The following is a 27,217-nucleotide window of genomic DNA, read 5'->3' on the forward strand; positions in this document are numbered from 1 at the left end:
GAGCAAAATGTTAAGCTGCAAAGATGAGGGAAACTGGTACCAATTATTAAAAGCATTCTCCCAAACCCATAAGCGCAATGGTGAGAGAATTGTAACGAAAGCACAAATACTGTAGCTCCAGCAATATCAAGAGCATGTGCATTTACTTAATTGCTACTTTAAATGTTTTTTTTTACAGAAAATATACTTCTTGTGCATCGCTGAGTAAATAAATTAGTGCTGCATTCAATAATAAAATGCTTTCTTTTATTGCACTGATGGAATGAAGCATTAAACAGCATTGTCTGAACAGACAACCATGCAAGAAAACACTTATATTTCCCGCTTGCTACATGGATGAGCACTCTTCCTCAGTAACTGACTTCAGTTGGCACTTGAACAGACAGCATGATCGGTGAACAAAAATCATGACTGGAAGTCCACAGCGAGATAGAAACGTGCACCCCCCCTCTAGTTCATAGCAAATCCATGTCTGCAATGCCGAGTGCGAGATGGTTCTGCACTCAACGATCAGACAAACTCTTCGAATAATTTGGTGTTGGGAATTAGAATGTCACACCATGTCGTAGACACCCAGAAGATCCCAAGTTCAATCCCTGGTCTGTGCCCACATCAGTGTAAACCTGTCAACCTGTTAAACCGTGCTAGTTTCACCCTGCCACTGAACTGCATGGTCAAACATTAAGAATCAGCAAGACCCGTCACTGCTGCAGTATTCACCATAGGGCTTTGCTCTGCTATTCAGCTGCACTGAGTACATTGGTGGTGGGGTCAGTTTAGAAAACCATTTCACATATCTAATTTCCCTCTCTGTCGAGCCCTCACTCACTCTGGCAAAATGATGGAATCGCTCCAAATACAAACCATACAGAAGGCACAGGGCAGGGGGAAAGAAAATATTTTTATATAAGTGTTCACTGAATAATCACTTGCCAGTTAATGAGAAAGCAGTGTTTCTGGGCCCGTTATTGGCGAGTGAGAAAGACAAGTCGTGCACTCTGATGTCAAAGCATCAGTCAGGAGGTGCCCCATTGGGAGGTGAGGGGTTGGCAGTGATTGTATTCGTACCAGGTCGTAGAAACACACAATTTCCCAAGACAGCAGATTTAATTGTTACAGATCTTTTCAGTTGGAAGTGCCTGAGTTGCACTGGGTGGCAGGATTAGTAATTACAATATATTGTATTTCCAACATTACAACATGACCCTCATCAGATATTCGTGACACCTCCCATCCCCATCCTGGCAGCATAAAGGCTGACTCACTTCTAAGTGGGCTCTTCATTCTGGATGAACGAGGCAAGTTCATTAGTCAATTGGAAACGTTGACCATTCCAGTGAAAGTGGGATGGTGGACTGCTCTCTGGGCTGCCAGCAGCGTATTCAAAGTGAGGACTAAACTCGAAGGCCAGGGAAGACTTGACCAGCCCCACGCTACCTGACCTCTCTGGGGCCGGGTGATAGACTCGCCCGTTCTCCGGCATGAACAGCCTCTCGGGCTCAAACCTCACGGCCAACTTGTCGCCGCCCCCGCAGTAGGACAGCAGCTCCTCCTCCGATCCCATTCCTTTAATCAGGTGTGTGAACACGACAGGCAGGTCATCACAGCGAACAAAGTTCCGCTCCCGACCGCACAGCGACACATAGGGGAATTCCTGGTAGCGGCCAGTGGAGTTCTTCCTCAGTTGCTTGAAGAAGAAAACGAGGAATTGTTTATCTGTTCAATAACCAACAGAGAGAGCAGTTCAATTAAATGGAGGGAATTGAACAACAGGCAGCATCTCCACCAAGCAATCAGTCACCAAAATACTGTCAAATAGCTAGTTACCAATATGGGATTCAGGAGAAACTTCAGGAGAATGTGGAACTAGCTACCACAGTGTGTGGTTAAGGCAAGAAATATAGATATAGTTAAGGGGAAGCTAGATAAGTACATGAAGAGACAGGAATAGAAGTAGATGCAGACAGGGTGAGATGATGTCAGGTGGGAGGAGGCTCTTATGGAGTACAACAAATAACATCAACTTTCTGGGCTGCATGGCTTGTTTCTGGGCTGTAAATTCTATGTTGCTCCCTTTGGTGCAGAGCTACTCAAACTGCAGCTTGAGGTCATCTGTCTCCTCTCAGCACTAACAATCCAGCTTTCACAGTTCAGGAAACTTGGTCCTATTTTCACTAATATTTATTTGCTGATTGATCCTGTTTGAATTTTGTGCACCTGGAGGTTTTGGTATGGTATATTTGGCACTGTTGCCTCCTGGGTGGAATCAATTCTGGATTGACAACAGCGAGGTATGTTAACATAGGTTAGCTCGGTGGAATGTAAGGAGGTAGTGGCGTGGTGGTATTGCTCTGGGGGCCTGGGTTCGAATCCTACCATGGCAGATGGTGGAATTTGAATTCAATACATTTTTAAAATCTGGAATTAAAAGTCTAATGATGACCATGAAATCAGTGTCGATTGTTGTAAAAACCCATTTGGTTCACCAACTCCCTTTAGGGAAGGAAATCTGTTGTCCTCGCCTGGTCTGGCCTACATGTGACTCCAGACCCACAGCAATGTGGCTGATTCTTAAATGCAAGGGCAGTTAGGGAAGGGCAATAAATGCTGGCTTAGCCAGCGATGCCCACATCCCAAAAATGAATTTTAAAAAAAGCATGCAGCCTCACAAAATAAAAAGATGCCTCCCCCCTTCCCCCATTTCTTATTTTGTTGGTAAACACACTACATGACGTAGAAACCACCCAGGTTTAAGTCCCCATGGAAAGTGACTCAGTGGTTGTACTCTCACTTGAGTCAGAGATTTGTGGATTTTAGTCCCACTCCAGAGGCTTAAGCACAAAAGCTAGACTGCCACTGAGGGTGGGCTGCACCATCAGAAGTTCATCTTCCCAATGAGGCACAAAGCAAAGCCCCATCTGTTCTCTCCACAGCACTATTTCAAAGAGATATGGGGGAGATTCCTCTGATGTCCCCAGCAATATTTATCCCTCAATCAACATTAGTAAATCATATTGTCCAGTCTTTATAACATTAATGTTTGTGGGAGCTTGCTGTACGCAAATTGGTTGCTATGTTTCCTACATTACAACAGTGAAAGCACTTTGCACTGTAGGATGTCCTAAAAGGCTCTATACGAATACAAGTGTTGCTTTCTTGATCTCAGCCCAGATAGCAGCGAATTCTTAGAAATGACTTGAATTTCCTGGGGCAGAGCTTATCTGAGAACTTCTGATGCTCAGTATGTAGACTCACCTGAAGGATGGGTACAAGAAGGGGACTGGTGCCTATGAAACCAAACCCCAACACACGTGAGGTGGAGAATGATGTTAATATACTAAAACATCAGTTGGACCCAAATTTCTCCTCACTTTCCCTGTCTCTGCAGCATGCACAAGTAATTAATCACTTGAAAAATGCAAGATTGGCCTCTGCCAGTACTAGCCCACAACAGCGTGTCTAGATTCTGAGAGTAGCATTTTGGAACTACGAAGGAGACCTCTCCCTATGCATAGTGGTGTCATCCAAGTGTAACCATTAAATTGGAGTCATTCTCCCTTGAGCGGAACTGTGCCTTTATTGAAGTCATTCTATCAAGTTAACACATAACAGTGTCAAAATTATTAAGGCACATTCAGAGAGTCAGATTTGACACACAGTGGCATGTAGACATGTCTGCTAAAGTTTGGATCAGTAACAGGGGCTGCTTCAAAGTTGAGCTTCCAGTGAAAAGTAGAAAAAAATCTCAAAGGTACTGAATGGTACAGTCTGTTAGAATTTCAACCTTCACTTCTAGAACTGGGCTTTCATGTGGATCAGGCTAACTGACTGAAGGACACCTCCCATCAAAGACTGAGTTCATCTGAGGAGTCTCACAGATCAATGTCCAACTCTTGCTCCGAACTTTGTAATCTATTGTAGCACTATCAGTTGAGAAGGGTTTAGTGGCATGGGAAACTGAGATTCTATAGCTCTTCTAAGGCTGGAACAATTGTTGAGGTAAGGTTAATAGAGCTTTCGTCCATAATCCAAATGGCAACACCTAACATAAGAGAGATGGATGAAGAGCCTAGATGCTAAAGGCAGAAAAAGGTTAAGTCCTAAGAATTTTTAATTCCTCTCTGGCCACAGGGGAGGTGCCAGAGGCCTGGAGAACAGCTAATGTGGTTCCGCTTTTTAAGAAGGGCTGCAGAGATAAGCCAGGGAACTACAGACCAGTGAGTCTCATGTCAGTGGTAGGGGAACTATTGGAGAAAATTCTGAAGGAGAGAATCTATCTCCACTTGGAGAGGCAAGGTTTGATCAGGGATAGTCAGCATGGCTTTGTCAGAGGGAGGTCATGCCTAACAAATTTGATTGAATTTTTTGAGGAGGTGACCAGGTGTGTAAATGAGGGTAATGCAGTTGATGTAGTTTATATGGATTTCTGCAAAGCCTTTGACAAGGTCCCATATGGGAGACTTATAAAGAAGGCAAATGCACATGGGATACAGGGTAATTTGATAAGGTGGATTCAAAATTGGCTCAGTTGTAGGAGACAGAGGGTGATGACAGAAGGCTGCTTTAGTGACAGAAAGCCAGTGTCCAGTGGCATACCACAGGACACCTAGTGCTGGGTCCCTATTATTTGTCATTTATATAAACAACATAGATGACTATGTGGGGGGTAGGATTAGTAAGTTTGCAGATGACACAAAGATTGGCCGAGTGGTTAACAGTGAGGTTGAGTGTCTTGGGCTACAGGAAAATATAGACGGGATGGTCAAATGGGCAGATAAGTGGCAGATGGAATTTATCCCTGAAAAGTGTGAGGTGATACACTTCGGAAGGAGTAATTTGACAAGGAAGTATTCAATGAACTGCATGACACTAGGAAGTTCTGAGGAACAAAGGGATCTTGGCGTGTGTGTCCATAGATCTCTGAAGGCGAAGGGGCATGTTAGTGAGGTGGTGAAAAAGGCATATAGGACACTTGCCTTTATCAATCGAGGCATAGATTACAAAAGTAGGAGGTCACGTTGGAGTTGTATAGAACCTTGGTGAGGCCACAGCTGGAGTACTGTGTGCAGTTCTGGTCACCACATTATAGGAAGGATATGATTACACTGTTGGGGGTGCAGAGGAGATTCACCAGGATGTTGCCTGGGATGAAACAGTTAAGTTATGAAGAGAGGTTAGATAGACTTGGGTTGTTCCCGTTGGAGCAGAGAAGACTGAGGGGCAACCTGATCGAGGTGTACAAGATTATGACAGGCATGGACAGGGTGGACAGGGAGCAGCTATTACCCTTAGTTGAAGGGTCAGTCATGAGGGGACACAAGTTCAAGGTGAAGGGCAGGAGGTTTAGGGGGGAAGTGAGGAAAAATATCTTTACCCAGAGGGTGGTGACAGTCTGGAATGCGCTGCCTGGGAAGGTGGTGGAGGCGGGTTGCCTCACATTCTTTAAAAAGTACCTGGATGAGCACTTGGCATGTCATAACATTCAAGGCTATGGGCCAAGTGCTGGTAAATGGGATTAGGTAGGTAGGTGTTTCTCATGTGTCAGTGCAGACCCGATGGGCCGAAGGGCCTCTTCTGCACTATGATTCTGTGATTCTGTAATTGACAGGATTTGCCATAAGGTACACAAGGTTTAATTGTAAGAGGTTTTATTTTTAAATTAGTTATAGATGTGAGACTCAGGACAATTTTCACCCTACATTTTTAGAAAGCAGTGACTGAATATTTGATAGAACACACTCAGTACTTAAGGATGTGTATTCACACCCGTACTCTCCACATCATTTCCTGATTTTAAGTCACATTGTCAACAGAAATCTCTGAATAGAAGTCACAGATTTATCTATGGGGAAAGGGAGAAAGACAGATTGGACTACATGTTCCACTCATTCATTCTAGTGATCAGTACAGAGCAGTGATTTGCGAGCAATCAATAGTCCCATCCAGGAAGAGTAAGAGGATTTGAGAATCTCCCGGGGAGTGAGGAATGGACAAAATACAACTCACTCACAAATTTGATTCTAAAATAAAACGTTACTTGGGGAGGGGTTCAAAGTCTCTACATCCTGTAACATTTGACAAAATGTGGAATTTTCTGTACTTGATTTTAAAAAAAATTCCTTCATGGGATGTGGGCGTCGCTGGCTGGGCCAGCATTTATTGCCCAGCCCTGGTTTCCCTTGAGAAGGTGGTAGTGAGCTGCCTTCTTGAATCTCTGCAGTCAATGTGGTGTAGGTACACCCACGGTCTATTCAGGAGGGAGTTCCAGGGTTTTGACACAGCGACAGTGAAGGAATGGTGAGTTGGTTCTAAATCATAATGGCCCAGATCTTCTGGTCTCTGGATGGTCGCACCCAGGAGGTACTCCAGAAGATGTGCTGGGGACCCCTAGGATGTCCCAACACAAGGACTCTGCAGGAATTTCCTAGGACGTTTCAAATTCCGATGGCAATTCCCCTGCACCTGGAACCCTCCGAAAAAGTCTCCAACTCTGAGTTAGAGCAGGAACTTTGGAGGGTTCTGACTCACTTACCAGAATAGTTACCCAGGAAATGTTAGACAGCAAAACAACATGCCTAACTTCTGTGTACAATCAGCCCCTTCCCCCAACTCACCACTGACACACACCCATAACTCCCCTCCCTGGCCCTCTGACTCTACCACCCCCCCACACCCCCCGGCCCTCCAACTAACACCCCCAGCCCCTGCCCCCAAACCTGACAACTCACCCACTCGACCCTCCGAAACACACCCCCGACCTTCCGAATTACCCTCACCCCTTTGACTCCAACTCCACCCGCCGACCCTATGACTCACATCCCCATGGCATTAGCCTGGGCCTCTGAATTACTAGTTCAATGAGATTGCCACGCCACCGTCTCCCTGCCTAACACCCGGCTACCTACTCACTAACCCAACTGCTTCCTGCCACCCAGCTGGCACCCTACCATCCTATCCAATCCCCCCCACCAACTTACCTCACTCACACTCATTCACTAACACAAGCTACTTAAATGTCCCAAACTTATTCACTGTGTTAGTGAATAAAGACCTACCGAAATAGGGCAGCTAGTGCTGTAAAAAAGGGGATGTGGCTTAGCTTCTCCTGACAATCCTGCCCCACAAGGAAGGACTCAGTACATTTCTGCATTTCTGGTGGATGTGGTTGTCAGTGACAAGGCCAGCATTTGTTGCCCATCCCTAATTGCCCTTGAACTGGGTAGCTTGCCGGCCATTTCAGAGGGCAGTTAAGTGTCAATTACATTGCTCTGAGTCTGGAGTCACATGTAGGCCAGACCAGGTAAGGATGGCAGATTTCCTTCCCTAAAGGGGCATTAGTGAACCAGATGGGTTCTTACAACAATCAATGATAGTTTCATAGTTGTCATTACTAAGAGTAGCTTTATATTCCTGCAGCTCTGGATTACTAATCCAGTGACATTATTACTACGCCACCATCTCCACATTATGAAATGACTACCAGTCAGGAGAGTGTTGGGGACAGCCCATATTGCAATCTGAGGCATGCAAACCCTTACATGGCAAACATAAGATAGGATTTTTGATCTGATTATGAAAATCACATGTTATCTGATTCTTGGGTGAGATTTTTGTTTCTGAGTGTCGGATGTGTCTAAGGTACCCCTTGGCAGAGCAACACTCACCTTTAAAGCAAGTGATGAAATTTTTCACCCTTGTGTCATCAAGGAAGAGCTGCAAGAAAACACAGGAGAGTGTCAACACTATATCTCATACAAGAAAACACAGGGCAGTGTGAACACCACATCTCACATGAGAAAACACAGGACAGTGTCAACACCACATCTCACACAAGGAAACACAGGACAGTGTCAACACCACATCTCACACGAGAAAACACAGGACAGTGTCATCACATCTCACATGAGAAAACACAGGACAATGTCAATACCACATCTCACACGAGAAAACACAGGACAGTGTCAACACAACTCACACGAGAAAGCGCAGGACAGTGTCAACACCACAACTCACATGAAAAATCACAGGACAATGTCAATACCACAACTCACATGAGAAAGCACAGGACAATGTCAATACCACAACTCACACGAGAAAGCACAGGACAGTGTCAACACCACAACTCATACAAGAAAACACAGGACAGTGTCAAAACCACATCTCATACAAGAAAACACAGGATAGTGTCAACACCACACCCCATACAAGAAAACACAGGACAGTGTCAACACCACACCCCATACAAGAAAACACAGGACAGTGTCAACACTACACCCCATACAAGAAAACACAGGACAGTGTCAACACTACACCCCACACAAGAAAACACAGGACAGTGTCAACACCACATCTCATACAAGAAAACACAGGACAGAATCGACATCATATCTCATACAAGAAAAGGTAGGATAGTGGCAACATATCTCACACAAAAAACACAGGACAGTGTCAACACATCTCACATAAAAACACAGGACAAAGTCAACACATCTCACACAAGAACACACAGGTCAGTGTCAACACTGTCAACTTTTTACACAAGCCATGCATACTCCATGCTAACGTGCCTGGTTCATAGTGCAGCCTCTCCCAGGCACTTCATATTCAAAAGGTTGAGCTCACTCGGAGATACTTCACATTCGAAAGGGATTCCCTCACTCAGATATTCCACGTTCAAAAGGGAGTCCCTCACTCTGAAATACTCCACAGGGACATAGAGCAGGAGTAGGCCATTCAGCTCCTTGAGCCTGCTCGAGGGCATCTAATAAGATCATGGTTGATCTGATAGTAACCTGAAATCTGCATCCCACCTACCCCCGATAACCTATCACCCCCTTGCTTACCAAGAATCTATCCACCTCTGCCTTAAAAATATTCAAAGATTTTGCTTCCACCAGCTTTTTTGGAAGAGAGTTCCAAAGACTCGTGACCCTGAGTGAAAACGTTTCACCTTCTCTCTGTTTTAAATGGGTGACCCCTTATTTTAAACCATGACCCCTAGTTCTAGATTCTTCCACCAGAGGAAACATCCTCTCAACATGCACCCTGTCAAGTCCCCTCAGGATCTTAAATGTTTCAATCAAGTCACCTCTTACTCAACTAAACTCCAGCAGATACAAGCCTAGTCTGTCCAATCTTTCCACCCATTTCAGGTTATTAGTCTAGTAAACCTTCTCTGAAGTGCTTCCAACACATTTACAGCCTTCCTTAAATAAAGTGACCAATATTGTACACAGTACTCCAAGTGTGGTCTCAGTAGTTCCCTGTACTACTGAAGCATAACCTCCCTACTCTTGTATTCAATTCCCCTCACAATAAGCAATAATATTTTACTCAAAACAAAAACAGAATTACCTGGGAAAACTCAGCAGGTCTGGCAGCATCAGTGGAGAAGAAAAGAGTTGACGTTTCGAGTCCTCATGACCCTTCAACAGAACTTGAGTTCGAGTCCAAGAAAGAGTTGAAATATAAGCTGGTTTGAGGTGTGTGTGTGTGTGTGTGTGTGTGTGTGTGTGTGGGGTGGGGGGGGAAGAGAGAGAGAGAGAAGTGGAGGGGGGTGGTGTGGTTGTAGGGACAAACAAGCAGTGATAGAAGCAGATCATCAAAAGATGTCACCAACAATAGAACAAAAGAACATATAGGTGTTAAAGTTGGTGATATTATCTAAACGAATGTGCTAATTAAGAATGGATGGTAGGGCACTCAAGGTATAGCTCTAGTGGGGGTGGGGAGAGCATAAAATATTTTAAAATACTTAAAAATAATGGAAATAGGTGGGAAAAGAAAAATTTATATAATTTATTGGAAAAAAAACAATAGGAAGGGGGAAGCAGAAAGGGGCTGGGGATGGAGGAGGGAGATCAAGACCTAAAGTTGTTGAATTCAATATTCAGTCCGGAAGGCTGTAAAGTGCCTAGTCGGAAGATGAGGTGTTGTTCCTCCAGTTTGCGTTGGGCTTCACTGGAACAATGCAGCAAGCCAAGGACAGACATGTGGGCAAGAGAGCAGGGTGGAGTGTTAAAATGGCAAGCGACAGGGAGGTTTGGGTCATTCTTGCGGACAGACCGCAGGTGTTCTGCAAAGCGGTCACCCAGTTTACGTTTGGTCTCTCCAATGTAGAGATTGGAAAAAAACAAAAGGAAGGGGGAAACAGAAAGGGGGTGGGGATGGAGGAGGGAGCTCAAGACCTAAAGTTGTTGAATTCAATATTCAGTCCGGAAGGCATTGGAATATTTTATTAGCTTTTCTCATTACTTACTGTACTTGCATACTAGCTTTTTGTGATTCATGCACTAGGACACCCAGGACAAAGCAGCCTGCTTGATTAGCACCATATCCACAAACATGCACTGCCTCCACCACGGATGCACAGTAGCAGCAGTGTGCACCATCTACAAGATGCACTGCAGAAATTCACCAAGGCTCTTTAGACAGCACCTTCCAAACCCCCGACCACTACTATCTAGAAGGACAAAGGCAGCAGATAAATGGGAACACCACCACCTGGAAGTTCCCGTCCAAGTATGATGCTAGGTGTGTAGACTGTACGTCCCAAAGGCTGGCAGTTCATGTCAAACAGCACGTTCCTTCTGCTGTTTGCAACAGGCAGGGGATGGACTGTACCCAACCAGTCCATGCTTGCAAAACTCAAAACACAGTGTCTAACGTTAGATGCATTTCTGCAATTGGACAACAATTTTTGAGCAATTTCTGGCAATAATTTTCAATACTTCTCTGGCCACAGGAGAGGTGCCAGAGGGCTGGAGGACAGCCAATGTGGTGCTGTTATTCAAGAAGGGAGGAAGGGATAAACCAGGGAACTACAGGTCAGTCAGTCTAACCTCAGTGGTGGGGAAACTATTGGAAGCAATTCTGAGGGACAGAATTAATCTACACTTGGAGAGGCAGGGATTAATCAAGGACAGTCAGCATGGTTTTGTTAAGGAGAGGTCATGTCTGACCAATTTGAATTTTTCGAAGAGGTGACCAGGTCTGTAGATGAGGGCAATGCATTTGATGTAGTCTGCTTGGACTTCAGCAAGGCTTTTGATAAGGTCCCGCATGGGAGACTAATAACGAAGGTAAGAGCCCATGGGATCCAAGGGAATTTGGCAAATTGGATCCAGAATTGGCTGAGTGACAGGAAGCAGAGGGTGATGGTGGAGGGGTGTTTTTATGACTGGATGCCTGTGTCCAGTGGGATTCCACAGGGATTGGTGTTGGGTCCCTTGCTGTTTGCAGTAAATATAAATGATTTAGACTTGAACGTAGGAGGGTTGATCAATAAGTTCGCAGATAACACGAAAATTGGTGGGGTGGTAAATAGTGAGGAATAGATTACAGGATATAGATGGGCGGGTCAGATGGGCTGAACAGCAGCAAATGGAATTTAATCCGGATAAGTATGAGGTAATGCACTTGGGCAGGACAAACAAAGCATGGGAATACATGATGAATGGTAGGAACCTGGGAAATACCAAGGATCAGAGGGACCTTTGTGTGCATGTCCACTGGTCCTTAAGGTAGCAGGACAGATAGATAAGGTGGTCAAGAAGGAATATGGGATACTCACCTTTATTAGCCAAGGCATAGAATATAAGAGCAGGGAGATTATTGCTGGAACTGTATAACATGCTGGTTAGGCCACAGCTAGAGTATTGTGTGCAGTTTTGGAATCTGCATTATAGGAAGGATGTGATTACATTACAGAGAGTACAGAGGAGATTTACCAGGATGCTGCCTGGGCTGGAAAGTTTTAGTTATGAGGAGAGATTAGATAGACTGGGGTTATTTTCCCAGGAGCAGAGGAGATTGAGGGGGGACATGAGGGTGTATAAAATTATGAGGGGCATAGATGGGGTAGACAGGAAGGAACTTTTCCCCTTGGTGGAGGGATCAATAACCAGAGGGCATAGATTTAAGGTAAGGGGCAGAAGGTTTAGAGGGGATGTGAGGAAGGATTGTTTCATCCAGAGGGTGGTGGGAATCTGGAACTCATTGCCTGAAAGGGCGGTAGAGGCAGAAACCCTCATAACATTTAAATATTTGGATGTGCACTTGCGATGCCACTGCATACAAGGCTATGGGCCTAGTGCTGGAAAATGGGATTAGAATAGTTAGGTACTTGTTTGACCGGCGCAGACTTGATGGGCCGATGGGCCTTTTTCTGTGCTGTAGACCTCTATGGCTCTAGGAGATGCTGTCAGACCTGCTGAGTTTTTCCAGCAATTTTTTGTTTTCTTGTTTCAGATTTGCAGCATCCGCAATATTTTGCTTTTATATTATTGACAAGAAATGCCATTTGCTTTGACAATTTAAAATGCCTGCTCAGAGAAAGGCAGTGTTACATATTAGATTATGTAGCATAGGTTACGGTGAATCAAAGTCACATTCATACCAGGGATTTACACTCTCTCTTCAATGGCATTCTGGGGGATAGGGACGGGGTGGTGGAATTCATCATATTAACTGGTGTTACTGTTCCTTTGATCAGCATTGATTGACATCCCTATCTTCAAAGAAATTAAAAAGTATAAAATTCATGAATCCTTCAACAGCCGGCCTTTCTGGCACAGTTGCCAAAATATATTCGGGAACACAGTGAATATTAGAGCCAATATGTTCTACCTCGACTCGGAGGACACAACTCAAGGCTACATTCTATGTATTAAGCAACAAGACAAGTTCACCCAAGAAACCGGAAGAAAAAGTGGGGAAGAGGTATTATTGGGTTGGTCCATCTAAAAACGGTGATGTGAGAGGGATAAAACAGACAGTTTGTGGACAGTTTCTACAACTTTCATTTGCCTTTATTGTAACGTGCAGTATTCCTTTAGTGCTTTAGATTCCTCATTAGTAAATAAATTGGATTAACAGTGCTCAGGTCCTCAGTGTGCTAGTTTCTACTTTGCAGATTGAATAGCAACATAGTGAGAATAATCTGCAATTTCAAGTGCAGCACGTTGCTGCTAAATGGGGTAATTATTAGCTCTGGGCTATTCAATCCGTACATTGCCAGTTCTTAACAGAGACAGCCCGCTCAAGTAGAAATTATTACGACCATTAGAATGCAGTGTTTAAGAAGCTTAAACTGTTACACCTTTATTATTTTTATGGTGTCACTTCTGGTGATGTAAGGAAGATGGGAGTATTACATGCATGTTACCGAGCTCTGGAATACCCTCCTTGCATGTCGGCACCTCTCTACCATGCTTTCCTCCTTCAAGGCACTTCGTAAAACCGGCTTCTTTGGACAAGCTTTTGGCCATCTGATCAATATCTCTCTCTGTAGCTCAGTGTCATATTTTATCGTGTAGCAGTCCCATGAAGCACATTTTATCAATTTTTTTTTGAATGGTTACAGCAGGTTCAGGAAGCCTAGTTCAATCCTCTGCCTAAACAATTTGAATTTGTCCCTCATCATATGCTTTCCAGTCCATCTCTGGAAACCTGGCTGCCATTGCCAAGGCCTTAGGGACATAGGAACAGGAGTAGGCCATTCAGCCCATTGAGCCTGGCCCACCATTCAATTAGATCATGGCTGACCATCTACTCCAAAACCCACGCAATATCCATACCCCTGACGTCATTGGTCTCCAGAAATCTATCGATTTCTGTCTTGAACATGTTCAATGATTGAGCCTCCACAACCTACTGGGGTAGAGAATTCCAAAGGTTTCTCCTCATCAGTATTAAGTAACCTACCCCTTATCCTAAAAGCCTGGTTTCAGACTCATCAGCCAGGGAAAATGTCTTATCCACATCCACCCTGTCACGCCCTGTAAGAATTTAGTAAGTTTCAATGAGGTCACTCCTCATTCTTCAAAATATTAGGGAATACAGACCCAGTCTCCTCAATCTCTCCTCAAGCGACAATCTCGCCATCTCAGGGATTAATCTGGTAAACCTTTGTTGCACTTCCTCTATGGCAAGTATCTCCTTCCTTAGATAAGGGGACAAAATGATGCACAATACTCCAGGTGAGGTCTCACCAAGGCTCTACATAACTGCAGCAAGACATCCTTACTCCTGTACTCAAATCCCCTCGTGATGAAGGCCAACATGCCATTTGCCTTCCTAATTGCTTGCTGCACTTGCATGCTAGTTTTTAGTGACTCATGAACAAGAGTACCGAGGTCCCATTGGACACCTGCACTTTCCAGCCTCTCACCATTTAAGAAACATTCTGCCTTTGTTTTTTCAACCAAAGTGAATAACTTCACACTTATTCACATTATTTTCCATCTACCACGTTCTAGCCCATTCACTTGCCATCCCACCTGCCATCCCGAGAATGATTTGTTTATCCCTACTCTCTGCTTTCAGTCTGTTAACAAGTTCCCAATCCATACTATATTTCCTCCAATCACATGCACTCTAATTTTATTTACTAACCTCCTGTGTGGGACCTTATCAAAAGCCTTCTTAAAATCCAAATACACACTGCATCCACCGGTTCTCCTCTATCTATGCCAGAAGTAATATCCTCAAAAACTCCAAGTTTGTCAAACATGATTTCCCTTTCATAAATCAGATCTCTGAAGGCAGAGGGCATGTTAGTGGGGTGGTGAAAAAAGCATATGGGACACTTGCCTTTATCAATCGAGGCATAGATTACAAAAGTAGGGAGGTCATGTTGGAGTTGTATAGAGCCTTGGTGAGTACTGTGTGCAGTTCTGGTCCCCACATTATAGGCAGGTTGTGATTACACTGGAGGGGGTGAAGAGGAGATTCACCAGGATGTTACCTGGGATGAAACAGTTAAGTTATGAAGAGAGGTTGGATAGACTTGGCTTGTTTTTGTTGCAGCGGAGAAGGCTGAAGGGCGACCTGATCAATACAAGATTATGAGAGGCATGGACGAGTGGATAGGGAGCAGCTGTTCCCCTTAGTTGAAGGGTCAGTCACAAAGGGGCATAAGTTCAAGGTGAGGGGCAGGAGGTTTAGGAGGGATGTGAGGAAAAACTTCTTTTTACCCAGAGAGTGGTGACAGTCTGGAATGCACTAACTGGGAGGGTGGTGGAGGCGGGTTGCCTCACATCCTTTAAAAAGTACCTGGATGAGCACTTGGCACATCATAACATTCAAGGCTATGGGCCAAGTGCTGGTAAATGGGACTAGGTAGGTAGGTCAGGTGTTTCTCACGTGTCGGTGCAGACTCGATGGGCCGAGGGACCTCTTCTGCACTGTGATTCTGTGAAATCCATCTTGACTCTGCCCAATGTCACCATTCTTTTCTAAATGCCCAGTTATCACATCTCTTATACAGCTGGAACTGTATGACATGCTGGTTAGGCCACAGCTAAATTATTGCGTGCAGTTCTGGAATCTGCATTATAGGAAGGATATGATTGCACTAGAGAGAGTACAGAGGAGATTTACCAGGACGTTGCCTGGGCTGGAGAGTTTTAGTTATGAGGAGAGATTGGATAGGCTGGGGTTATTTTCCCAGGAGCAGAGGAGATTGAGGGGGGACATGATTGAGGTGTATAAAATTATGAGGGGCATAGATAGGGTAGACAGGAAGGAACTTTTCCCCTTGGTGGAGGGATCACTAACCAGGGGGCATAGATTTCAGTTAAGGGGCAGGAGGTTTAGAGGGGATGTGAGGAAGATTTTTTTCACCCAGAGGGTGATGGGAATCTGCAACCCACTGCATGAAAGGGTGATAGAGGCAGAAACCCTCATAACATTTAAGAAGTATTTGGAAGTGCACATGCAATGCCATGGCATACAAGGCTAAGGCCCTAGTGCTGGAAAATGGGACTAGAATAGTTAGGTACTAGTTTGACCGGCACAGACCCGATGGGCCGAAGGGCCTTATTCTGTGCTGTAGACCTCTATGACTCTATAACATTTTCTAAATAATCCTATGTTCTCAGAATGACACTGACAACTAAGATTGTCAGTTGACTCAGTGTGACACATTTACATTGGAAGCTACATATTAATTTACACAGGGTCCTGTTCTTTGCAGACACACACTGCATCTGTTTTAGCTAAACAGTAACAGCCATTCGCTGGTTCATTCCCAAGGGCAATGTCTCAACCAATCAGAGTCAAGTAGCCTGGTTTCAATTTCAAATAATGATCGGCAGTAAACTGTCAGTCACCATCAACTAGTGCATTCCCCACAGTAACGCCTTTACCAATCAGAGTCCACTTGCCAAAGAATCAGTACTCTCTTCTCATTCTGTATAAATATGTTGTTTCCCCTGACATTGGTACTTTCTTGTGAATTGTCCTGATGAGTGCAAGATGAAAAGCTTCAATAAAAAAAAGCCTCTTTTTTCAGCAATACTCAAAGTTCTGGACTACCAAATGACTATTTCTAACCATTCTCTGAATAAAGATACTCCTTTAAGAACAATTGTTATCCAGCCTTTTCCCCACACCCACAGCAGGCTTGGATAGTTTCTCCAATGATCCAACTTGTGTATGGTTTCACCTTGTTAAGAACTCCCTGTCCGGAATAAGTTAGACAGGAGAAGAAACATGGAGCTGGATCAAAGGAGGTAGATGCTACCCAGGCAATGGTAACAGATAAGGAAACACTGTCACCAGAAGGATTCAAAATTGATAAGGATGTGGTATTGGATAAACTGTCAATACTTAAAGTTGACAAGGCACCGGGACGGGACGAGATGCATCCAAGGACCTTAAAGGAAGTGAGAGCAGAAATTGCAGGGGCACTGACCATAATTTTTCAGTCTTCCCTAGACTCAGGGATGGTGCCAGAGGACTGGAGAATTGCAGACATAACACCTTTGTTCAAAAAAGGTTGTAAGAATAAGCCCAGCAATTACAGACCAGTCAGTTTAATGACAGTGGTGGGCAAGATTCTAGAAGCAATTATTCAGGATAGAATTAGTAGTCACATGGAAAAATATGGGTTGATAAGGAAGAGGCAGCATGGATTTTTAATGGGGAAATCATGTTTAAATGACTTGGAGTTTTTTGAAGAGATAACAGAAAAGGTCAATAAGGCTAATGCTGTTGATGTGGTGTGCAAGGACTTTCAAAAGGCATTTGATACAGTGCCACACAACAGATTTGAGAGAAATGTTATTGCTCATGGAATGAAAGGGACAGTAGCAACATGGATACAAAATTGGCTGAAAAATAGGAAGCGGAGAGTAATGGTCGATAGATATTTTTCGGGCTGGAGGAAGGTTTGTAGTGGAGTTCCCCAGGGGCTAGTATTGGGACCCTTGCTTTTCCTGATATATATTAATGATCTAGATCTTGGTACACAGGGGACAATTTCAAAGTTTGCGGATGATACGAAGCTTGGGAGTGTTATAAACTGCGAGGAGGACAGTGTGGAACTTCAAAAGGACATAGACAAGTTGGTGGAGTGGGCAGATAGGTGGCAGATGAAGTTCAATGTGGAGAAGTGTGAGGTGATGCATTTTGGTAGGAAGAACATGGACAGACAATATAAAATAAGGGGTGAAATTCTGAAGGGGGTGCAGGGGCAGAAAGACCTGGGTGTATGTGCATAGATCATTGAACGTGGCAGGACACGTGAAAAGAGCAGTTAATAAAGAATATAGTATGCTGGACTTTATTAATAGGGACATAGAGTACAAGGGCAAAGAGGTTATGCTGAATTTATATAAGGCACTTGTCAGACCTCAACTGGAGTGTCATGTGCAGTTCTGGATGCCACATAACAGGAAGGATGTGAACACATTGGAGAGAGTGCAAAAGAGGTTTACAAAATGGTTCCAGGGATGAGAAACCTCAGTTATAAAGATAGATTGGAGAGGTTGGGACTGTTCTCCTTGGAGAGAAGGCAGCTGAGAGGAGATTTGATAGAGATGTTCAAAATATGAGGGGCTGAACAGATAGGGAGAAGCTGTTTCTGCTCAAAAAAGATCAAGAATGAGAGGGCACAGATTTAAAGTGATTTGCAAAGGAAGCAAACGTGATGTGAGAGAAAACTTTTTCACAGAACAAATGGTTCGGGTCTGGAATGCATTGCCTGGAAGTGAAACCACACACAAGCTGGATCATTGGAGAAACAAGCCAAGCCTGTTGTGGGTGTGGGGGAAAGGCTGGATAACAATTGTTCTTAAAGGAGTATCTTTATTCAGAGAATAGCCAGAAATAGTCATTTGATAGTACAGAACTTGAGTATTGCTGAAAAAAGAGACTCTTTTTGTGGTGGTGGAGGCAGGTTAAATCGGGGCATCCAAGAGAGCATTGGACGATTATTTGAATTGAAACAATGTGCAAGGGTACGGGGCAAAGGTAGGGCAATGACACTAGGTCATAATGCTCATTCCGAGAGCTGGTGCAGATACGAAGGGCCGAGTGGCCTCCTTCTGTGCCGTTAAAATTCTGTGAGATTCTGTGAAAATAGGCAGCTTCAGCACATCAGAATTAGATGACAAGAAAGCCAAATTAATGACTGGCGTTGGCAACTTGGAAATCAGCAAGAGAAGGGGGAGGGCAAAAAACAAGAGAGAGAGAAAGAAAAGGCCACTGAGCAGTGAAGAAACAGAATAACAGATCCTGACAAGTTGAAAGGAGAAAGAGATGAACTGACATATGCCAGAAAGCGTGGCAATCAAAGCAGATAATCGTTTGAGGCACATGACATGTTCACAATAACAGGATGATGCTACAAGAAGATTAACTCCAGACCATTCTGCATCTCGCTCTGAACTAAGCTACTTGGAAATTAAGACAATCTCAGTGCTGGCCGCTTGTCTCTGTCCCCTCCCATTCTTTGACTGATGGTTCTGTGTGACATTATACAGGTATGATCTTTGCCTCCTTGCCCCAATGCTCTCTGCTGCTGTGTTCAAGTTCTCCCACAGCTCTTACTTTTTGTCCTCCCTTTACTTCTGCTCTTTTTCGTTTTGTATATTGTAGTTACTGTTAAATCAAATTTTAAAAAATAAAATCGGAAATGTCTGGAAGGTCAAAAATTACAGCAAGAGTCCTCTTATTTAACCCTTTCATGGGATGTGGGTGTTGCTGGCAAAGCTGGCATTTGTTGCCCATCCCTAAATGCCCTTGAACTGATTGGCTTGTTCGGACAGTTAAGAGTCAGCGACATTGCTGTGGGTCTGCAGTCACACGTAGGCCAGACTAGGTAAGGACGGCAGATTTCCTTCCCTAAAGGACATTAGTGAACCAGATGGGATTTATGAAAATCTACAGTCACCATTACAGAAACTAGCTTTCACTTCCAGATTTTATTAAGTGAACTTAAATTTCACCAGCTACTATGGTGGGATTTGAATCTGTACTCCCAAAGCATTAGACTGGGCCTCTGGATTACTGGTCCCTTGACACTCCCACCATACCAGCATACTGTACCCCACTCTATAAATAAGGAAGAATGGAAGATACATTTACATAGTGACTTCCATCACCTCAGTACATCCTAAATAAGCACTTTTGAAGTATAGTCACTGTTGTAATATAGGAATTGCAGCTGCCAATATGTTGTGGGAGCTTGCTGTGCACAATAAGCTAAGAACTACAATGTTGTTTCAGGTGCCGGTTGAGAGATAAATGTTGCTAAATACACACTTGTGGGGGGGGGGGTTTGGGGGGGAATGATACCCCTCTGCTCTTCTTCTAATACCACTCTGGGATCTTCTGTGACCACCAGAGAGAGTCAAGAAGGAGCCCTTGGTCTAATGTCTCCATCCCAAAGATGTCACCTCTGCCTTGCAGCACTTCCCTAGATGGCCAGCCTAGGTTTTGTGCTCTGGTGCCTGGAGGACAGCTTGAGCCTTTTGATTCAGAGTCAAGTGTGTTACGCACTGAGCCACAGCAGACAACTAATACTGGAAGTTCTTCCAAAGTCTTATTCCCAATAAGTCAGAGTACATCTTGGTTAAGAGAGACAAGCAGATTGTCACAGTGCAAAATTTATTAGCCTGGTTTTAAACGTGGCAGTGTACAAACTGATGTGTCTCTTTAGTGGCACGCAGTGTAATTTATAGGCAATGCTTAAATCAGTTAGGGGCTAATCAGTTATAGCAGATGTTCAGGCCAATGAGAGGCAAGACTGCCTTTCCGTGAGACATGTTGCCGAAGCTTTTCAGCTTGCACTTATCAGGACAAGCAAAAAAATGCTAAATTTCAAAAGATCACAACAATTTATACTAGAGGAGAATAAGGTATGGTTTGGTTGGTATCTGATTGGACAAGGCCATGGAAAGGCACAAGGCTTGAAAGGCCTTTTTTTTTGCAGAGAATGGGTCTCTGTGTATGAATGTATGTCACTTCTAGCTAGCATAAATGAGTTTGACTGATTATCTTAAATTGGTTGCCGGTGTAGCTAGTGTAGTGCAAGTTTAGCAAGTGCTGTCCAATTGCAGAATCACATCTAACAGCAGACATTTTGTTTTCATTTTGCAAGTGCAGGCTGCAGAGAACGACCTGTACTCTATCTATTCCAAACAACTGAAGGAACATGTTGTTTAATTTGATCACTCAATTGCTGGGATGTACGACCTACATTTCTGGCATCGCACCAGCACTGAAATATATAGAAACGTGGCAGAATTTTGCACGCCTCACGATGTCACACTCAAAGTCTGACAGACACAAACGAGTGTTAGATATCCATCCAAACTATACTCACAACCAAAGTGTTTTACAACTCATGAAATTATTTTGAAGCGTAGCCACAGTTGTAGTGTAATGAAATGGGCCTCTCAATTTTTGCACAGCACAGTTCCCAACAGTAATGATACAAATGACCAGGTAATCATTGTCGAAGAGCCAAAGAGGGTGGTAATAGGTAAAGCAACGAAACAAAAGATGTGTCCAGATGAACAGTGAATGATGTTAGAATGCAAAGGAATAAAGAAAGAAACCAGAAAAAATACCAAACAAAATGGAAGTAGAGGCTATGCGCTAAAATTGTTGAATTGTCTGCTCTAGCTGTCTCCTCTCCCCCAGCACCACCACCACCCCCACATGTTGCTGTATAGGAGGGATTGCAGGTTAGGGGCAGGCTGGAAGCAAGACCTAGTCTTGCCCCTCTGCTGTGACATTAGAAACTCACTAGGATATAACTTCATAATATATTCATGAGGGCAGCTTAAAGTACATTCATTGCCAGGCTGCCTCTAACCTGTAGTTTTAAACAATAAGGAAGATTGACAGACGCCATGAGGAACACCATGCAAAACTCCCTTATAGTGTTGAGACTGGGTGATAATTCAGTCGTATACACTGTCCCTTTAATGAATGGAAGGTGATGCAGCAAGAACTTTCTGCTGCTGTCGCTTTCTGTTGATACAGAGCTGCAGCAACCTCTACTGGCAGAACACAGTAAGCCTTGCATCTGTCTTTACCAAGGGAAAAGATGCTGTCCAGGTCATGGTGAAAGAGAGGTGGTTCAGACACTTGAAAGGTTTAAAATTGATAAGGAAGAGCTATTGGATAGGATGTCTGCACTTAAAGTTGATAAGACACCAGGACTGATGAGATGCATCCAAGGATATGGAGGGAAGTGAGAATGGAAATTACGGAGGCACTGGCCATAATTTTCTAGTCCTCCTTAGTCTCAGGGTAGCGGTTTGAAGAATTGCAAATGATACACCCTAATTCAAAAGAAGGATATATAGATAAGCTCAGCAGCTACAGATCAGTCCGTTTAACCTCAGTGGTGGGGAAGCTTTGAGAAAGAATAACTCAGGAAAAAATTAATAGTCACTTGGACAAATAAAGAGTTAATTAAGGAAAGCCAGTATGGATTTGTTAAGGGCAAATCGCGTTTAACTAACTTGCTTTAAGTTTTTGATGAGCCAACAGAGAAGGTTGATGAGGGCAATGCTGTTGATGTGGTGTATATGGGTTTCCAAAAGGCATTCGATACAGTGTCACACAACAGACCAGTGAGCAAAGTTCGAGCTCATGGAATACAAGGGACAGTAGCAACATGGATATGAAATTGGCAGAGTGACAGGAAACAGAGAGTAGCGGTGAACAGTTGTTTTTCAGACAGGAGGAAGGTTAATAGTTGGGTTCTCCAGGGATCAGTGTTAGAACTCCTACTGTTCCTGATATATCTTAACAACCTAGACCTTGGTGTACATAGCACAATTTCAAAATTTGCCGATGATATGAAGTTTGGAATGCTGTGAACCATGAGGAGATTAGTGTAAAACTTCAAAAGGACATGGTTTGGTGGAATGGTTGGACAAGTGGCAGATAAAACTTAATGCAGAGAAGTGTGAATTGATTCACTTTGGTAGGAAGAACACACAGAGACAATATAAAGTAAAGGGTATAATTCAAAAGGGGGTGCTGGGGCAGAGGACCGGGATGTATATGTGCATAAACCATTGGAAGTGGCAGGACAGGTTGCAAGCGTGGTTAATAAAGCATACAGCATCCTAGGCTTTAATAATAGGGACATAGAGTACAAGAGCAAGGAGGTTACACCAAACCTGTATAAAATACTGATTCGAACTCAACTGTATTGCTTCCAGTTCTGGGCACCACACTTTAGGGGAGATGTAAAGGCATTGGAGAGAGTCTAGAAAAGATTCATGAGAATGGTTCTGGCGATGAGGAACTTCAGTTATGTAGTTAGATTGAAGAAGTTAAGGCTGTTTTCCTTGGAGAACAGAAGGTTGAGAGGAGATTTGATAGAGGTAGTCAAAATCATGATGGAGTAAAGAGGGAGAAACTGTTCCCATGGGTGGAAGGATCAAGAACCAGGGGCCATAGATTTAAAGTAATTGGTAAAAGAAGGAACGGTGATATGAGGAAAAATCTTTTCACTCAGCAAGTGGTTGGGATCTGGAATGCACTGCCTGAGAATATGATGGAAGCAGATTCAATTGAGGCATTCAAAAAGGAATTGGATCACTATCCAAAAAAGAAAAATTTGCAGAGCTACAGGGAAAGGAAGGGGAATGGCACTAGGTGAATTGCTCCTTCAGAAAGCCAGCACAGACATGACAGGCTGAATGGCCTCCTTCTGTGCTGTAACTATTCTATGATTCTATGATCAAAAGCACATGGAATCTTAATGTCATTCTGACCTGATACTTTCAACCATATAGTAACAACTATCCTTTAAACACACAACTGGATCTCATCTAACATCCAGTGGGGACGGTGATCGGGAGCAGGAATGCTGAGTGTGTTCTAGTCTTGGAGGAGATTCAGGCACAGTCTGGCCTGTCCCTCATCTGATAAATATTAATATTTCTATTTTTGTATCACTTTATTATTTATCAGTTCCCTCTGTTTAGAGCATTGGATAATCACAGCATAGGAGATCATTCTGCCCATAATATCCATGTTGGCTCTTTGCTAGAACAATTCAAAGCTAATCCCACTGTCCCATTCTCTCTCTGCATCTTTCTCGTCTTCAAACAGTATTTCAATTTTCCCCTAAAGAATGCAGTGGTCTCTTTATCTCAACCGGTTCTTGTGGAAAAACATTCCGTGGTCCAACGACTAACTGTGGCTAGTTTTATATTGATGATGATTTTCCTAATGATGAGTTTAAATTGATAATCATTCAATTTCAGCATTTAGTTCTAGTCACAGGATGTTTACAGGATATTCTCACACATCGTGAGAGAGTGGTAAGCATGTAGGATCTTGGGCTTTATAAACAGAGACATTGAGTACAAAAGCAGGGAAGGTGCATTGAACCTTTTTAGGGGTCCTTGAGAGGGTGCAGAGGAGATTTATCAGAATGGTTCCAGGGATGAGGGTTTTAAGCTACAGGGTTAGGTTGGAGAAGCTGGGGTTGATCTCCTTGGAGCAAAGGAGATTTGATAGAGGTGTACAAGATTGTGACAATTTTAGATAAGGTAGACAAAGAATCCCATTAGCTGATGGTACAAGGATAAGGGACGCAGGTTTAAGATTTTGTGATTTTAAAAGTCCCAAATGGTTCACTAACAACAACAATTTATGTACTGACTTTGATGTTAAAAAAATTCATTGCAGAAGGACCATCAGACAAAATTTGACACTGAGCCCCGTAAGGAGGTATTAGGACAGATAACCAAAAGCTTGGTCAAAGGGGTCTGTTTCAAGGAGCATCTTAAAGGAGAGGCCATGGAAGGATTTGAAAACAAAGATGTAAACTTTAAAACCAAGGCAATGTAAGTCAGCAAGCACTGGGCTGATGAGTGAATGGGAATTGGTGTGAGTTAGGACATGGGCAGGAGAGGTTTGGATGAGCTTGAGTGTTTGAAGGGTGTAACGTGGAAGGCAGGCTAGGAGTGCATTGGAACAGTCAAAGGCATGGTTGAGGGTTTAGCAGCAGATGAACTGAGTCAAGGAAGGGAGTATACATGGTCAGGCCAACATGTAATCCTACACTCTGTGGTTGAAACAAAAGAAAGACAGACTTGAATTTATATGGCACCTTTCACAAAAGCAGGACATCCCAAATCACTTCACAAGTGAGGAATTACTTTTTGAAGTGCAGTCAATGTAACAGCAAGTCACTTGTAAAAATCACAACTCCTAAATCCCCTTGTTCATCTATCCTGCTGAATGCTCTTTCCAATTCTGAATGAAAGGAAGCAGTGAGTACTTGCTAAGGGCAAGGAAACACTGTACAGAACAACCAGGGTCTGTGCTCTTGATAATCTACATTAGCTGGATTCCAATTAGCCATTCCATTTTGACCATCATTGCACATTTAAGCCCATGAGGGACAGTGAAGCCCCTGATTAGCATGGACCGCTGCAGTCCATGTGGTGTAGGTACACCCACAGTGCTGTTAGGAAGGGAGTTCCAGGATTTTGACCCAGCAACAATAAAGGAACAGCGACATATTTCCAAGTCAGGATGGTGAGTGACTTGGAGGGGAACTTCCAGGTGGTGATGTTCCCATTTGACTGCTGTCCTTGTCCTTCTAGATGGTGGGTTTGGAAATACAATTTATGTATCCTTAGAGCATTTTCATTTGTCCGGATAACTTTAAGCCTCTAGCTACACAGGCTTGGGAGCAGCACAGTCATTATCTCTAAGTGTAGTAGCTTCCTTCATAGTAATTCTTAATGACTTTGCTGTGGGAACAATTATAGTTCGAAGGAGGCACAACAATGAGGAAAGACTGGGACTCTTCTGACCTGAAAGCAGATGACTGAGAGGGACCTTGTACAAAATATTTAACTGTACAGATAAGGTAAATCTAAATGGTTCTGTTTTGTTTACAATGTCCCAGGGTTTAGATTAATATTTAATAGGTCCAAGAATTTCTATTCACGTTTACCAGCTCCTGAAAAGGTGGTGGAAGCAGTCTTTAAATATCTTTAAGGCAGGGGTGAATAGATTCTTGGTAAGCAAGGGGTTGATAGGTTATCGGGGGTAGGTGGGATGCAGATTTCAGGTTACTATCAGATCGGCCATGATCTTATTAAATGCGGAGCAGGCTTGAGGGGCTGAATGGCCTATTCCTGTTCCTTGTTCGTAGGTATGTATGACATTTACCTTGTTTTGGACATTTCTGTCAATATTTAGCTGGTTTCTGAGCTATTTATGCTAATAATATTTACTTGGTCATTGACCTTTTTATATTAATACATACCAAGTTCCAAGTATTTACACCACAATTTAACTTAATCAATATCTATTTGGTTTCTGAACATATTAATATTTCTTTGTCTCCAATATTTGTATCAATGTTTCCCAGGTTCTGGGATTTATGATAATCTTAGTGTTTCTTTTTATATTTACCAGGTGTTCTGTAGCTATTTGTCAAGACCATGGTAGTGTGGATTACTATTAAAAATGGCCCTTTTGTTATTTTACTGGGCTCTGGGGTTATATTAAATATTATCTATCCAGTTTGGTTTTTTTATGTTGATACTTCCCCAGTCTCTTAACTGTTTAATCAATGTTAATCCAGTCTCTGACATTTCAGCCCATATTTCATAAGCATCTTTAGTTAACTGCCCTGGTACAGCACATTCCTCTCAATTCACAGTTGTTCCATTTTGGTTATTTGATCATTAATTTTCTGAACACAAAATTCATACCTTGCTGTGAGATAGGATGTTTATTTCCAATTATTGGGTAATTTATTGTTTAGTGCAAGAAAAATGATTTTGAATTAACAGGATTTACACGTTCGCATGACTGCATTTTTGTCCTAAGCTCAGTGCTCAGCTGTTTTTAGTCAAATTTACCACCTCACAGGTGGTTTCAGATTTCTCCAATGCTCTGGTCCTTAGCACTCCTACATACCAACCCTTTGGTGTCCCGGGTGCTTAAACTGATATTTACCCCTGTCCCGGGTGTTTACGTTGATATTTACCCCTGTCTGGGGTGTTTACGTTGATATTTACACATGACCCGGGGTGTTTACGTTGATATTTACCCCAGTGCGGAGTGTTTACGTTGATATTTATACCTGTCCCGGGGGTTTATGTTGATATTTACCCCTGTCCTGGGGGTTTATGTTGATATTTACCCCCGTCCTAGGTGTTTAGATCGATGTTTACCCCCATCCCGGGTGTTTAGATCGATGTTTACCCCCATCCCGGGTGTTTAGATCGATGTTTACCCCCATCCCGGGTGTTTAGATCGATGTTTACCCCCATCCCGGGTGTTCAGATCGATATTTACCCCTGGCACGGGTGTTTACGTTGATGTTTACCCCTGTCCCAGGGGTTTACGTTGATATTTACCCGTGTCACGGGTGTTTACATTGATATTTTCCCGTCACAGGTGTTTACATTGATATTTATCCCTGTCACGGGTGTTTAAGTTGATGTTTACCCCTGTTCCGGGGGTTTACGTTGATGTTTACCCCCGTCCCGGGTGTTTACGTTGATGTTTACCCCTGTCCCGGGGGTTTACGTTGATGTTTACCCCTGTCCCGGGGGTTTACATTGATATTTACCCCTGTCCCGGGGGTTTACATTGATATTTACCCCTGTCCCGGGGGTTTACATTGATATTTACCCCTGTCCCAGGTGTTTACGTTGATATTTATCCCGTCACGGGTGTTTACATTGATATTTACCCACGTCCTGGGGTTTTACCTGTCCCTGATGATCGATGTAGTAGAAATACTCCCGGATCCTGGGCTCCGGGCTCTGGCCTTGGCGATAACTCAGGGAGCGGGACAAGGTGAGGAGGAGGAGGCGGCGGCCGGTGCACAGGAAAGGCCGCGACATCTCGCAGGCTGGGCTGGGCTGTGAGCCCCCAAGGCCAAGGCCCAGGCTCCCGCGTTGCTAGGGTGTTGCTAGGACGGGGG

At 43.6% G+C, this 27,217-nt stretch overlaps 1 protein-coding gene across 1 annotated transcript; it reads right to left on the reverse strand.

Moving 5' to 3' along the window:
- Positions 1-227: 227 nt before the first annotated feature.
- c3h8orf82 (chromosome 3 C8orf82 homolog) lies at positions 228-27,217 on the reverse strand. The gene is made up of 3 exons (XM_041184413.1): positions 27,003-27,217; positions 7,665-7,713; positions 228-1,716 (listed from the first exon to the last, which is right to left on the reverse strand). The coding sequence occupies exons 1-3, from the start codon at positions 27,135-27,137 to the stop codon at positions 1,268-1,270; spliced, it is 633 nt and encodes a 210-aa protein (XP_041040347.1). The 5' UTR covers positions 27,138-27,217; the 3' UTR covers positions 228-1,267.

This window comes from Carcharodon carcharias, chromosome 3 (assembly GCF_017639515.1).
Source record: "Carcharodon carcharias isolate sCarCar2 chromosome 3, sCarCar2.pri, whole genome shotgun sequence".
Lineage (NCBI taxonomy): Eukaryota > Metazoa > Chordata > Chondrichthyes > Lamniformes > Lamnidae > Carcharodon > Carcharodon carcharias.